The sequence below is a fragment of the Anoplopoma fimbria genome, chromosome 24, assembly GCF_027596085.1.
Source record: "Anoplopoma fimbria isolate UVic2021 breed Golden Eagle Sablefish chromosome 24, Afim_UVic_2022, whole genome shotgun sequence".
NCBI lineage: Eukaryota > Metazoa > Chordata > Actinopteri > Perciformes > Anoplopomatidae > Anoplopoma > Anoplopoma fimbria.
This window is the reverse complement of record NC_072472.1, coordinates 6,102,608-6,118,832: the sequence shown is the minus strand read 5'-3', so window position 1 is coordinate 6,118,832 and position 16,225 is coordinate 6,102,608. Positions and strand designations below refer to the sequence as shown.

Sequence of the window (16,225 nt, the reverse complement as noted above, 5' to 3'; positions counted from 1 at the left end):
AAACATTTATACATATAAAAAGATTTCAGAAAAACATAAATGATGTTATTCTGAAGGTCATGCGGAGGAGAGAGGATAAGCAGCAGTGTTATGTCAGTTTCAGATGATTCGCTCGGCAAATCAGAAAACAAATTCTGTGTTTCAGGCTGAAGTTTGTAGAATGCTTTGTGGGGTTCTTTTGCCATCAGTGTTTCTTTATTTTCTATTAGAAGAGGGTAAAAAGTTATTAACATCAGAAAGGTAGATAGTTCCTTATTTGTGATAGTTTACTTTTTCTTTTAAAGTCCTGGCAGAAAAATACAAGTTGACATATCTCGTGAGATTTATGTAATTTAACAGATTTTAACAGAGACTTTAGTTTATGGCTGTGATGATGTCTCTGTCTCTTGGGCCCAGAGGTTTCTTCCGTCATCTCTCTGTGGTGAAATACAAAAACAGCTGTGAAATAACCAAATGAGAGAAGGATAGAATGGGCCGTTCTTTAACACCTCTCTTTCCTCTTCTTCTTCTTTCCTTTCCTGCAGTGAATTCTAGATCGTCGTCGTCCAGCAAGTATGACCCAGACATCCTAAAAGCAGAAATATCCACAGCCAAAAGTCGGGTAAGAGCCTCTCCTTCCTGCTCCAACCTCGTCTGACTAATACCTGATTTTTGAATTATTCTTTTAAGATTAACGTGTTCAGTAGGACCCAACGGGCTTGAGACACAAAGCGACAGAGGGACTGACACTTTGTTGGTTTTGGTCTTTTCATGGAATTTGTTGGCAGTAACAAAAAAATATGAAATATCACCGGGCTTATCCTTTAAAACATTTCCAACACTTAACATCTCTTCTCATCTCTGTGTCTCAGGTGAACAAGCTGAAGCGGGACCTGGCCTGTATGAAGCAGGAGCTGCAGTACAAAGAACAAGGCTACGAGACCCTCAAAGAGTAAGTGTTGCATCCTGACCTCCTCACACGGATACTGATCCCCTCGCCTCGCTGTTTAGCCCCTCTTTGTTTAGGAGGTGGTTGTTGTTAGAGTGTGCTTTCCTGTCTAGCCTCCCCCACCTTGAACTCTTGCTGAAGAACATTTTGACAGGTATATTGCTTGACAGCCGACTCTGGGATTTGAGCCTCACGCTTTTATGCTACCACCGGCCTTCCTAATTTAATTTGACGAGCAAAGCAAGACAGTCAGAATCTGACTTGAATAGCAAGTGTATGTGTGACCTTCCCTCTGTCTTTACAGGTTTATCTTCTGCCTGCAAAACACGTTTACTATGTGGTGAAGTGTCAGGGCAATCTTAAATCACCTTCTAGGTTCATGTAATATAATTGTTTATATATTATACAAAAATATCTCTTTAGCAAGTACTTTATAGGTCATTTCCCCCTGAGAATATATGTCACATCTTTCTGTTTTGGCCATGAGTAAAGACTAAGGCAGTGTTTTTTGACAGTTCAGAAACATGATCTCTAGAGTGGATCATTGTGATATCATATATCATATTTACTGCAGACAAGGAAATAAGGTGTAGTTAAGCAATGATGCAAGTCAGGTTGAGGTCTGTGAGGTTGTTAAGTGATGGCCCCCTTAAAGCGTAGTCTTTATATAAGACGTTGATGTAGTCATTGCGTCGTCACCCATTGGTTTGTGAACTGCCGTTTAGAAGCCTTGAGCTCGTCAATTTGGTCGTCGCCATCTTTGTTATTGGTCATCGCCATCTTGGTTTTTTGAAACCAGAAGTGACACGAGAGGGTGGAGCTAAGTACAATCGAATGCTGATTTAGACATTTTTAGGCTACCAAAAATGTTAAAGTTATCTTTCACAAACTGAAAACACACTGTGAAAGTGTTAAAGTTACAATTCAAGAAAACTGACAACTCCCAGACCGGACAAAACTGTGGTAGCGACCTGTCAATCATTAGGTGGCGACTTCCTGCTTTATCGTCTGTTTTACTTTGAATTGGAGCATCATTTACTAAATGAACATCATGCTGGAATGAAGAAGACTTGAAACTAGCGATTGAGACCATAAGCTCACAAAGCAAAGTGAGTAGTAGGTTCATTTTCTCGTAGACTTCTATACATCGGACTTCTTTTTACAAACATAGGAGTTGACCCCCGCTGGCTATTAAGAAATAACAAGTTTAAGGCACTTGCTCATTGGCTTCACTTTTCAGAACCGAAATGTGCCGGTGGTTACTTTCTTAAAGACCTCGGTTTCATTCTCTTTGGCGGTTTTTTTATGTATGTTTTTGGTGCTGCTGTGAATGTAAATATGTGTTTTGAGTGACAGCGAACAAATAACACACCAACTGTGTTCAGATTTTTGCTAAGTCCTGGTTGCTGCTAGGATGTACATTTTTCCAACTATGCATATTAAAACCAGTGAGACTAGATACAGACATCTGTCATATTTAAAGAGCCTGACGATAAGCTTACAGCTCCTTTTAAGATGACACTTTTCCGTCTTCTCTAACTCTGTCTGTGATCACCAAATTAAAAGTAAGCCACAGCTGATGTTGTACACCTGCATTCATTTTCATTGTCAGACATCAGTGTAACATCTAATGGACATCCTAGTGGAGCAGGAGTCATGTACACCTTATATCAGCTGTTATCAAATCAATGTTTTGTGCTCATTTAGTTGCCTAGCAACAGAAACAAACATGTCAATGAGCACCTAATCTAATCTAAATTTGACTGTATTAAAACAAAGCATACATGATCGGGAAGAGGTCGAGGGGATTTAATAGAGGTTTCAGTAGCTGAGACTCAAAACACATGTTGGCTCTCATCCATTGTTTTGTTGTTTGCTGGCAGAAAAAGGGTGAAGATGAAGACATATAAACATTGTCCTGTTGTTTTACTGAACAAAGATCGTAACAACATCTCCACACATTAAAAACACATAAAGGCCTTTTTGAAATCAGCCGTATTAGTGTTGATGTTGTTTGGAACGTGTTTCCTCTCCCCTGTTTCTACTCTGCTCACTCTAATGTGCTCTTTCTTCAAAGATTTTAGCAATATCTCAACCTAGCTCTCAATTTTCATTTGTCTTATCCTTCTCAATGACATGTTCAGGCATCAGAGGAAAGTTTTTATACTGTGGAAATGAAGGAGCACTTTTTGGTATTTTTACTGTTAAACAGTAAATGCGAATGTGTTGAGTTCAACGGATGAAAGTAAGCTTGAAACTGCAGCGCAGCGGACTCGCTTATCACCTCAGTTATTGCCTCAGCATTATCACACATTCCATCCGATCATTAAACACTAACACCTCTATAAAAGCACCCATGGAACAACGGCTGAAGAATGTGGATTTTTTTAAAGGGAAACACCCGTCCTATCTGGCCTACTTCCACTCCTCAGATTATGAAGTGGGCTTGTCAGAAATAGCAAGGTGTATCCAGGAAGGAATGTTGATTTGAAAGGGATTCCTTCTTCCATTTGTTCTTTATGTCAGACTGTGGGCTGATTTGTTTTTTTGTTTTTGAAATTAGCAACATTGGGAGGCTGACATGCTGTCGGCCCATGTTGAATTGAACAGGAATGTCCGGTCTGTTTGTCTTGCCTCACGCAGCACAGTCAGAGTGTCAGGAGGATTAAAGAGTAGCCGAGGCAGAGTGGTCGGACGGCATTCCTCCGTGACTTTCCTCTCCTGTTCCAGTCATCGGACGGCATTCAACAACCAATCGCTGTTTGCATAAATACGAATAGGCTTAGGATGGAATGCAGCCGAACACTCTGCCGCTGTTAAGATTTCACAGAATACTGGCGCATGAGAGCCATGATGTTTTCTGGTATGTAGAACAGAAAGGTGACAATATAAAACACTGCATGGACAAACACTTCAATGAGCTTTTGTCTGGGTCTTTTTTTCTAGGTTTAGGTTATGTCTCTTAGTTAGAATGAAGGAGAAGAACGTTTTAGACCAGTGGTTCAATAACAGAAATATTTCTATGTTCCAAACCAGGTTGTACAGAACATCAGCGGGTTTCACAAGATGATTATAAGTGTAGGAAAGCAGAGAGAGCATTTGTACTCCTTAATGTTATGCAAATGTTTTTCACATTTTCCTCTAATCTTTGCCTTTTTGTTTGTAATTTAGTGGATGATTTTATTTTAAATCACTTTTTTGGGGGATTACAAGCCAGAAAGGTTTGGAAGTACTCAGTATGACAATAGTGTGCTTCCAACTTTGTGCCAATGGTTTGTGTTTATCCTGTTCCGGTTTTTAACATCTCTGGTGTATCTTTGTAGGCCAACCCCGAAGGTTCCCTCGACAAAAAGCCCCTGAACTGCATGTATTTAAATTATCTCCCAAAAAAGTTTCTCTTTCATCTCGGCCTCGTCTTGCTTCTTGTGGTGTGTGTGTGTGTGTGTGTGTGTGTGTGTGTGTGTGTGTGTGTGTGTGTGTGTGTGTGTGTGTGTGTGTGTGTGTGTGTGTGTGTGTGTGTGTGTGTGTGTGTGTGTGTGTGTGTGTGTGTGTGTGTGTGTGGCGACAACAGTCCTCCGTAGCGGCGTATTCCGCTAAGCCCGCCCACTTCTTGGCGGTCCAATTAAATGCCAAGTATTGGATTTAAATCCCTCTTGTAATTGTAAACCCCTCAACTATTTTGTCTCGCTTTGAATTACGTCACAGTACAGAAGCTAAAGATGCTCTGACTTCAGACTCACTGGGACTTTAAGCTTGTGTTTACAACAGACCTGATTTCAGCGATCTAACAAGAAACCCCCTTCAAAAAACCCCATGACTTTGAGACGAGGGAACTGGAAGTTCAAAAATGCTAAGTCATTCCTCGGTTGTAGGACTTATTCCTGCAGCACTCTGTACAAAGCCAGCTCAGTTAAGAAATGGTCTAACCACTTTGGTGTGGAAGAAGTTGACTGGCCTGCACAGAGCCCTGACCTCAAACGCATCAAAAACACCTTTGGGATGAACTGGAACGCAGACTGTGAGCCAGGCCTTACACCCAACATCAGTGTTTTTAGACCTTTTTCAAAATCTCAGGAAATAAACCTTGATGAAAGTTTCAGGGGTGGACTTGTAGATTTATAGAAACCCTGAAACCAGGCAGGGAGGGTCTAACAGAGGACGGATTCTTCTTTTTGATCTTGACCCATACTGGAGATTAAAAGTCAGCATAGCTCGCCCAATCACCCCCTCACCCACACAGGGAGGGATTCTGTGTTTGGGATTTTTTGATAAGCAGATGTTTACTAAAACAGGTGAAGGCGCTCCCTTGACCATGAGACCATGACTCCACCTGTTAGTCCAAGAAAAAACAGTATTTTACTATTTACATTGTGGAACTGTAGTTGGTTAAATGCTTCAGCTTATTCCTTATCTGTTAGATGTTTCTCTGTCTCTCTGTTATTGGAAAGAGGTCATTGTGATTGTAATTATAAAAAGGTTCATAACACTGTTTTCTCTCAGCACAAGTCCGTGTTTGAGAAGGACTTAGCGAGGATTACTTATCGTCTCTGCCTGTTACAGACAAGTGCCTCTCTCCCTCCCTCACTTCCTCATTCTCTCTGTACCTTGTTTTCTCCCTCTCTCTCTCTCTGTCCAAGCCTCCCTCCCCCTCTTCCCTCTCTGAAGAATGTGGAAGGACCTGTTATTCAGATGCATGCATGACTTGCTGATGACAGGGTTTACATAGCTGCTGCTGCCTCTGATGGCTGTTTCCTGCAGCAACTCTTTCTGTCTGTTCCCCCTGAAGCCGGGTCTTCCCAGACTGCCTGCAGCCAAAAAACAGGGTCTAACGTGTGTTCACCAGAAGTTACAAGCTGAGCAAGCATTTAATCCTGTTCCCAAACTGGTCAAGAGTCTGTCCTCACTAAGCATTTTAACCGTTAAATAAACTTTGCTAATGTTTTAGCATTTTCAAGTCGTTTTTGAACGTTGCTGAGTCACCTCCTGCTTCATGAACACCTGTGCTGTTCAAACAGCTGAACTCACAATTTAGCTGTTTTCTCTAGCCTTTTCTTTCATACATGAAACATTTCCAATACTAGCTGACATGAAAGAACAATTCAAACTTGCCTAATTCAAACAAATTAATTAAGACCTCTGTGTTTTTTTTCTCGTTTGTGGTTTGGATGGCCAAGATAATATGTTTGGTTTCTGGTTTGCAACCTCTACTTCTACTACTCTGTTTTTTGGCAGGCAGTCAGGCATTGCACCATCTTTTGACCAATCTACCGTGTAGTCGAGTTTGTTCGCTCAAGCCAGTTGATAGAAACGTGTTTTATGCACATTTCTTTTTTGCAACATTCCAAAATGTAATTTCAAATTTGCCTGACAATTGAACACGGCTATTAACACGTTTCTTGCTTTTCTGTTGTGAGATACCAGCATGAAATAGTAATTTCATTGTCACTTATTTTGTACCGGTTGTCACTGAGACGTTGATCCAATCAGAAATGTATGCATTTAAACCCATCTAACAACAGGGTTTGTGCAAGTCTCGTAAAGTATCAAAAAGCAGTGAAATAAAAAAAAAAAGAAGGTACCCTTAGAATTGACAGGCTACCTGCAGTATTCAATCATTTTAGGTTTAAATTATTCATGTTGAGATCTTACATCTATAAACTAAAAGTGTGATCGTTAAAACATTGGATTCTGCTGCAGGAGGCTGTTCAATCATTTTTTTTTGTGGAGCTTCAGTCGACATATTCAGACCTGCAGCAAACACTGTCACTACTGTTGAATACAGCAGCTAAGAAGCTCACTCACAATGGGAAAATGTTAATTAGAAATAAGGCTTAATTATTTTACTTTTAATTGGTTAATCCATAGATACATTTTTGCTGCTTATTCAGGTCCAGTTCATGTTAATTAAATGAATGATATCATTAGGAATTATTATTATTATATACTTTCAGGAAATACTGAAAAGAAATTGATACAATAATAGATATTTTTCGGCTTTATTGTTACATTTTATTTTCCATCATACTTTCACATAATGGTAAAACAGGTGTTAAATTGGTCTATGATATGTTAAAAAAAGATCTGATAAAATCTTTGATCTTGTGAAACCTGAAGTTTATTTCCTTGTCCAACATTGTGGGATCGGCGGAAAAACCCCATGAACTCTGTATTGAAGGGTTTATTGTAGATAGAAGGCAAAAAACAGTTAGAAAAAGATGCATATTCAAATAAGCCATCTTAGTGTGGAGGCAGTCTAAAAGCCAGCTGAATGTGCTGCAGTCCCCAGCTGATGAAAATGCAGGATTTGATGCTGAGGCTGCAGGTTTCCAAGCTTTGGCCCATCAAGGTATCGTGCGTCTACAGGTTTTTCATTCCCTCTAGAGGAGGTACACCGATAAGAGGAATCAGCTACTGCAGCGGTCGATTTTGGGAAAACAAAGACTTGCATGTTCTCTGGCCTCAGTGTTTGAGAACCCTGAGCCTAGAAGTTTAAGAAACAAGACTATTGAAGTTCTCAGGTGGTGCTGGCAGTTAATTACCAAAATATACCTTTTTTTAATGGATTGCTGAGTGTTTTAAACGCAGTTTAGCGTTAACAACATTCTCAAGATAAACCCAGACATTGTATCCTCAGAGAATAAGTAAACACAAAAGAGCAGCAAGAAAAATATGTGCGAGGAAAGTGAACGAGCAATGCTGCGCCACCACCTGCTGTCTAAGTGCCCTTGAGCGAGTTGTTCTACCTTCCTACGTTTCCAGTGAATCCTGCAGAGTAGAAGGCTGTGTTTACCCCCGACAGCTTTTTATTGACACTTCCTGTAACTGTATGAAAATGAGTCAAAGTGTTGCTGTAATGTGTGTACGGTCACCTGACCCAGTTCCTTTTGTAAATATTAGAAAAAGCACCTAATTAAGAGTTATTTACCTGATTATCTGTCCAGAGCTGCTGACAGTGAACGAGGGGATTTGGGGGCATTGTGACAGGATGATGGGCTGTGGCTGAAACAAAGCTCATACTTACATTGTTCTAATTTATCATCCAAACTGACCTTCATATCTCCCGTCTTTCTTCCTCTCTTCCTCACCCCCCCTCCCCTCCTCCCGATCCACAGGATTGACCTGAAGGTGTCCAACAGCCCATATGGCTACAAGCTGCAGGAGGCGCAGACCATCCTCAGCGAGGTCCGCTCCATCCGAGACGCCATCAGCACTGGAGAGAAGGAGAAACAGGAACTCATGCAGGTAAAATGACATTTGTAATGAAGGGAACAAACCCAAAAAGTCACTCAAAAAAAAAAGAGAGAATGTCGTATAGGTCCTACCAAATTAAGTCAGATCAAAAATCTAATTCAGTGTACTTAGGCCTTACTGAAGGAGTACCATCATTTTGTTCTAGTGAATCAACACATATTTCTGTAACAGCTCATCCCACTTATCTAAGACTGAGCCCCCCCCTCACCAAAACACTATCTCCAGCTGTTATGCGTGTAGAAGCTCAGCATTGTTTAAAAGTCGCTGAAGGCAGGACGTTGAGTTGATCAGCTCCAGTATCAACTCTTAGACGCACAAAAGATGAAGGAAAGAGGAGACAGATAATCCAAATACTGACATGTGATACAGAGAGCCACGCGGACCATGTCAGAAATCACAGCAAGGTTGAATCATCACGTTGATCTTTTCATTTTATATCGCTGTAGTTTGGACAACAAACTTCTTGAACAACTGCTTCGTGGTTGACCGAGAGTTTGGCTTGGAGGGGGAAATCTATTTAAGAGCATTTCCTTCTCATCCCAGGTCTAAAATAGTCCCTAAATCCCCTCAATAGATTGAAATGTGGCAAGAACCAGAATTGAAAGGCTCTGGCTTATTCACCCATAGATGGACTTTGCATTGAGGTACAGTATAACTCCCACAGTGGCAGGAAGTGATTTGTGACAAAGAGTAAGAATAGGAAATGAACATCGAGTAGGAGACGAGGCTGTGAGGCGAGGAGATGAGAGCTTCAGACGACTCCCAGGAGAGTGTTTACGCGTGTTAAAGCCCTTTACATTATATTGCTGTGAGAAAAGGGCCAGCTGCACTAAAACAGATTTAGTGACTCGCCGACAGTAGCTGAGGCTGCAGGGAGGCAGGTGGTGTTTTTTAGTGTCGTGCCTCAGTCGTTGTGATGACAGCCTGTCGGGTTCACTCAGGAGAAGATGAGGGCTGTGTTTGTGAGGGTCGGTTTTGAGATGAGTTTTCTGGAAAGTGCAAAAAACAATCTTGCTGATGGCAGCGACATTTATCAACTGTGAGGTCTTTTCCTTTTTTGTCGTAGTATAAACTCTTGAGTGGAGGACTGTGAGTTAGGAGGTGCATTCAAGGGCTGTTATTTCTGTCAGTGCTGATACTTCAGGTGACACTTCATCTCAGAACACCCAACGTTTGAGTTTGGAATGTGATTGAAGGATGTAGGATTGCACCTAGGCAGCATTTTGATTATGACATTTCTACAATGTTTTTTTGGGTTAAATATTTAATATACAAAAATAGCAAAAACTTCCCATCCTAGAGCTCAAGATGACATATTTAAATGTCTTGATTTGTCCGACCATCACTCAAACACTCAAAAGCATTTCTCAGACAATATCCAATAAAATAAAACAGATAAAAGCAGCAGAATCCTATTTTTCAAACTGCTCAAGGTTGCATGGGGGCAATAGGTCCAATATGCTTTATTTTCATAAATGTCTCTCCTCTCCTGTGCTCCTGTCTTCCACAACACAAAATATGTTTCCACCCAGTTTCATAACTCCAGACTTTCCTCTGCCTGGCTGCCGACTTTTTTTGTGTGTGTGACAGCATTGCAGTGCAGCGTTAACTCCATATTTCAGCCATGCCTGCAATGTGTATTAAAGTTGCATGATGGGACTTGGAGTTCTCAGGCTGCAGGTAATGAGGGACATAGAGACGAGCATAAAATGTGTTTGATATATCTTTGGCTCTCATGGAACGACAATTAGTTTGTTTCCAGTTTGCAAATTCACTTCATAACTCATCATTATGACGCCTCCAGGTTCTATTAAGGATTTCAGTTTTATAAATTACATTTTATGTTTCTTAACAGTGCAGATGTTCTTTGATGCTCCAGGCTGCAATAGAAAACGTAGAACAACTGTCTATAAATCTTCTTTTTACCATTTGAGCATTTTAGACTCGAGTCCTAAAATAAAAGGCCTCAGTGTTGACAATATTCCAACATACACCCCCGTACATACATATAGATTTCAAATATCAGGTCTTATCAGGGCATTCTGGCTGCAGACTCGTTTGGCTCATATTGGTTTGGAGGTAGAGGGAGCAGAATGTGTTCAATAATACATAATCTGCTCTGTGGACTCTACTCTGCCTCCCTCTTTCTCCCACCTCTCCCCCTCCCTCCCCCTTGCCATCTGCGGCTGACAGCTCAGTCCGTGTGTCTGTGAGATTGTCTGTTGTTCACACACGTGTGTGTGTGTGTGTGTGTGTGTGTGTGTGTGTGTGTGTGTGTGTGTGTTGTGTGTGTGTGTGTGTGTGTGTGTGTGTGTGTGTGTGTGTGTGTGTGTGTCTGTCTGCGTGCTGTCAATAGTTGTGGGTTTGTATGGACGCGAGTGTGTTGTTTTTTGGCAAAGTGTGCACTTCTTAATGCTTGGTTGCATAAAGTCAGAGAAACCACGAGAGAAATGGAGAGGTCTGTTTTTACCAACAGAACCTCACTGACAGCTACAGTTTTGAGCTGAAACAAATAATCGATTAGTCCAGGTTCCCAGACTTATCAGACCATTTACGACTATCTACAAGACCAACATTTCCCAAGAACCATTTTCCAGATACCCAAAATAAAGCAAGTATAGAGCCAACTCCTCGATGTACAGTGTTTGATGTTCCTTTGGCCATGTGACGGTAAACCCCAGATTGATGTAGCTAGCTGTAACTTCTTTACATTATCTCTGTCAAGGCCGGTGTTGTCACCTTTGACCTCATAGCTATTATACATCTCCACCTATTCTGCTGCAATCAAAGACTGAGGAGTCCCAATCCGACTGCATTTAACTAACGCTAATGAACTAAATACTAGTTCATCAATATGTCAGACGTCATGTGACATCATACTAGATTTAATTTCTGTTAATATGTATCAGACTCACAACTAATTTCAGTGATGTAGAAATATGTGTATGTTAAATAACTAATAAGACTTGGGCCTGTTGGAGTGCAGTTGTTGGGTCTTTTGGCGAGGCTCTTACGTTACACCGGACCAGAGCTTTCATACCACCAGTGGGATGTCGACCATAGTTTTGGACTCCTAGGATTTGTCGACCAACAAAAATGTTGATAATCAATTGATAGTCAATTTTCAAGCAAGAATACCAAACTTTCTCTAGCTGCAGCTTCTCGGTTGTGAGAATGTGCAGCTTTTCTTCATCCTATGTGATGATATGAATATCTTTAAGTTTTTGGAGTGTTGGTGAGACGTGTTATGACGTGCAGAAAACAAGAGGACAATCTCTTATATTTAAATGATGTGGATGATTCACAAAGGAAGTGATAAATTAAGTCTAGCAGCTGCTGCATTGAGAGAAAACGACATCCGCTTAACCTGTTTTGCTGCTGTTTATCTTTAACCAAAGCCATGAGATCAAATATAGGTCTGAAGAGCACACAGTTTATGATATGTGGGTCATAAAATCTCCTAAATATAAATGTATTTACTATCTCTGCTTTCCACTCGGGGCTGACATTATGTTTAACAGCCACAAGTAGCTTCATGCTGAAACGTTTGTTGGTTAAGACACAGCATCATCAAAATACTTCAACACTGCCGTTATCATAGAGGTGGAATGTTATTTATTCTGCCCCATCTGTAAAGCAAAGATAAGGTGCATTCCACAGCAGGCTTTAAAACGAACCGCACAGTCATATTAGATATTCGTCACGGCTGTAAAGATGAAAGGACGACTGCGGCAGCATTCTCTGCTGCTGCATCACTGTAACAAATGGCGAACATGGAGCAAACACAGAAGGGGGGGCTCTTTTACACCTAACAGTTCTGTCATTTTGCAGATGCTCTTTGCTCTGAGCCACTCTCACTGAATGCCTTTGTATAGTGAGTCGGACAAACTTCAAAGTTTTTTTATAGCTTGAATTCCTAGATGATCAAACAAAAGATTGGTGTGCAAAGGACTAAATGTTTGATTGAGAAACAATAATTAAGGTGCTATTAATATAGGTTGATCCCCCAGTTCCACTCTATTCAATATTCAAGTATCACATCTTAGTTTTGCTCACTTAATAATTCAGTTTTTTATTGTCCCTATATTTTTTTTCTCTGTCCTTAATCCTATTTGTATTCCTTGTGTAGTTTCCTGCTGCAGTGTCCCAGTTCCCTCATGTTTTGACTCATGTAATCTCCAGTAAACCAATGTTTTTTTTCCTCCTCTGTTCATCCAGAAACTGGCCGTGTTGAAGGACAGTTTCCAGCTGGACTCGGGCTCCCAGCAGGAGTTGTGGGGCAGCAGTCCCTCGCTCGCCAACTCTGAGCTGTCCATCCCTCGGCTTTACACCGACGCCGGCTCGCAGACCGACATCCCCGCCGAGGTGAGTCCCAGGCTGAAAATCAGTTTCACTCTTTATCACCTTGGAGAGAAGTATTAAGTATTAAGAGAGCCCACAGTCTGGGCTTTGGTCTGGACTGCAGGAGTCAGCACAACATTCAATATGGTCAGACAGGTTAAAAAACAGCAATAGCATCAAAAAGTTTACCGCCTGTTAGCTGTAATCTGCAGACAGTTTTTCCTGAGCTGACAGATTGACACTCAGTCGACCTCTTAAAAGGCAGCCTGTCTATCACACCGAACAATGTCTTTCTTTGTGCAAAGCAAGGGATTTTACAACTGAATATTTTCCAGTCATGAAGTTTTATTGTCTAGGACGATTTCATATTAGCTACAAATGATTAATTCGTACCATGCCCGAATACACATTGATGCGTCAGAATTAACGATCCTATGATGTCATCTATAATGATATATTAGTCGGGGGGGCATTACTAATGTAGTATTTAATCCAGGAGGACTTGTAATGGAATGGTTTCACAATGTTGTTTTGGTACTTAGGTAAAGGATCTGAGCATTGGTTAATGAATTGATGTGTTCTGTTTGTATTCAGTTCATGACGAGCACCAACAAACTGGCAGAGAAGGTTCGTCTGAGTCTGAAGTACGAGGAGGCCAAGAGAAGGTACATTACTTAGTCTGGATAGAGAGGTGTGTGTGTGTGTGTGTGTGTGTGTGTGTGTGTGTGTGTGTGTGTGTGTGTGTGTGTGTCATGCATGTTACTGGAAAAATTTGTTGATCTACTTTTCCTGGATGGAGAGATAATTGATTGCTTCAATATTGTCCAAGATTATCAGGTTGATTAGAAACAAGTTATCAATGGCGGAAAGTAACTTACTGGAAAATTTGTTGATCTACTTTTCCTGGATGGAGAGATAATTGATTGCTTCAATATTGTCCAAGATTATCAGGTTGATTAGAAACAAGTTATCAATGGCGGAAAGTAACTCAATACATTTACTCAAGTACTACAATGTAATATTTGGCAAAACGTCCTAATAGCCAGTCAGCTATATGTAGGTGAAGTGCTCTGAGAATATCTGCTCATAACTTTGCTCTCCCCTGCCTGTGGGCCGCACCCAAAAATTGCCACCGCTCATTCCTATCCAATCAGAGCGATACCTTGTAGAATTCACAAGCGTGGCAGGGAGAGGCTTGAGGTACTTGTACTTTACTTGAGTATTTCCACTCTGCTACTTAGTACTTCTGTTTTACCACACTTCAGAAGGGAATATTGTACTTTTTGCTCCACTTCATTTGATAACTTTACTTTGGTTACTTTCCATATTCGGATGAATAATACAAATTTGAATCAACAAGTACAATGTGATGTAATATTACAAGTAAAGATAAGAGGGGAATTCACAAGATAGAAGTATATAAAGTAGTTAACATGAGCTCTGCCTTTACCAGCTGAATCATTAAAGTGATAAACACATTAATGATTCATGGTTATAATCATATAATGTAATATTATTGATTCTTGAATGGTCCATTCAGCATAATGAGTACATACTTCTTTTGGTACTCTCCGTATATTTTAATGCTACTACTTTTTTTTTTACACCTCCTCCTTCCCTTCCTTCCCTTCTTCCCCCTCGCTCCTCTCAGGATCGCCACCATCGAGGTGCAGATCGCCAAACTGGACAGCGAGGCGTGGCCGGGGCTGCTGGACCCGGAGCGGGACCGCCTCATCCTCATCAACGAGAAGGAGGAGCTGCTGAAGGAGCTGCAGTACGTCAGCCCCCGCCAGCGCCTGCAGCCCAACGACGCAGAGAAGCTGGAGTCTGAGAAGAAACGCCTGGAGAAAGACCTGCAGGCCGCCAGGGACAACCAGAGCAAGGCCCTGACTGAGAGGTGAGAAGATGATGGAACAGTTCATTAGAAAATGCATAAAGGTAGACGTACACACCTTAAATACTAATACACAGAAAGAGGACGAGAGCATATCTGTCATTAGCTGACCGTAAAAGCCAATAACATCTGGACCAGCTCCTCTGTTGTTATGCTCTGACTACATGTCTAAAGGAGGGCTGAAGAACACCGTCATGCAGAAGGTCGGAGCAGGTGGTGACAGCGGTGTGATGAGTGTAACTGTCGTCGTTATTGTCTCATCTGCCGATGAAACAATAACGACCTTCTTCTGTTTGACTCCTCCGACCTTTATAGACGTCAAACCGCCCCGATGATTATTAAGAGTTAGAGATGAGGATGACAGTGAGCACAATGAGGAGGCTCTCATCTCTTCTCCTCTCTTCCCCTTTACTATCCTCTCCTCTACAGTCCTCTCCTCTGATCTTCTCTCATCTCCTCTCCTCTTCTTTCCTTTCCTCTTCTCTCATTACCTTGTTTCCTCTCCTCTTTCATCCTGTCCTCTTCACTCCTTGTTTCCTGGCGTCCCTTCTCTTCTTCTGTCATCTCCTCACCTCTGCTTGTCTCCTCTCTTCTCCTTGTATTCTCTCCTAACGTCTTCTCGTCTTCCTTTCCTTGTCTCTTCCCCTCTCCTCTCCTCTCCTTTTTTCTTCTTCTCTCTTCTTCTCTCCTCCTCCTTTTTACCTCTCCTCTCTTCTCCTAACCTGTCATCTTCACTCCTTGTTTCCTCTCCCCTTCTCCTTGTCTCTCCACCTCTTCTCTCCTGTCCTCTGACCTGTTCTCCACCCTTCTCCTCTCTTCTCCTTGTTTCATATCCTCTCCTGTTTGTTTCCTCTCCTTGTCTCCTCTCCTCTCAGTAAAGTGTTCCAGTCTGTTACTCTTCCATGTTCTCTCTGTTCCTGCTCTCCTAAATCTTTTCTTTCACCTTTAACCCTTCACTCAGTTTTGTAGCACTTTCTCTTTTCTGAAATAGCAGTAGGCAGCGAACCAGACTCGCCAAGATGCATGTCTTCTCCTCCTCTCTCCCTCTCACCCCCCTCTCTCTCCCCCTTCCCCTCTAACAGGACGCTTGTTATTCAGCGTTCAGGTTAGACTCTACCTGAGCTCAGTCTCTCTTTGTGTCTCGTCTCCTGTTCCTGTAACCTGAGAGGCCGCAGAGCCTGGTCACAAAAAGAACCTCTTGTAGTCTGCGTGCGTACACACACACACACACACACACACACACACACACACACACACACACACACACACACACACACACACACACACACACACACACACACACGAAATATGCAGACACTCATGTATTCAGTGTCTGCAGGTTGTGAAGACGTCAAATTCACTAAATCTGTGTCCCTGAGTGTTTAAATTGTTTTGTAAGTTTTAATAATAATAATAATGATAATACTTTAATTTTGTATAGCGCTTTTCTAGGTACTCAAAGACACTTTACAGAGGGCGAAGACAAACAAAACAAAAAAGAACACAAAGGAGCAAACAAAACAAACAAACAGAACATTTTAGTAAAAAAATGTAAAGGCTCCACACAAACCCACCACTGTATAATGACAGATATGGCCCATAAGACCTCCACTCAAGTTTGGCAAAGCTTTGCTCTGCATTGTGTGTTATCTTATAATGAGAATGTCAAAGGAGTAAATTGCTTTTCTTCAAAAAACATAACAAAACAAGCAGAAGAGGGAGGCAGATGTCAGCGTGAGAACACCCACTCTAAAATGAGAACCCCAAACTCTTACACAAAAGTTGCAGAATCATTAAAAAAAGTATTGAAT

At 41.4% G+C, this 16,225-nt stretch overlaps 1 protein-coding gene across 1 annotated transcript in view; it reads left to right on the top strand.

Annotated features, from left to right (window-relative positions):
- The window catches only part of wwc1 (WW and C2 domain containing 1), a 48,200-nt gene that overhangs the window by 16,170 nt on the left and 15,805 nt on the right, over positions 1-16,225 (top strand). Inside the window, exons 4-9 of the mRNA XM_054625652.1 lie at positions 525-601; positions 852-931; positions 8,041-8,170; positions 12,398-12,544; positions 13,115-13,185; positions 14,172-14,417. Coding sequence (XP_054481627.1) covers positions 525-601; positions 852-931; positions 8,041-8,170; positions 12,398-12,544; positions 13,115-13,185; positions 14,172-14,417 — 751 coding nt within the window. The remainder of the gene's footprint in view (positions 1-524; positions 602-851; positions 932-8,040; positions 8,171-12,397; positions 12,545-13,114; positions 13,186-14,171; positions 14,418-16,225) is intronic.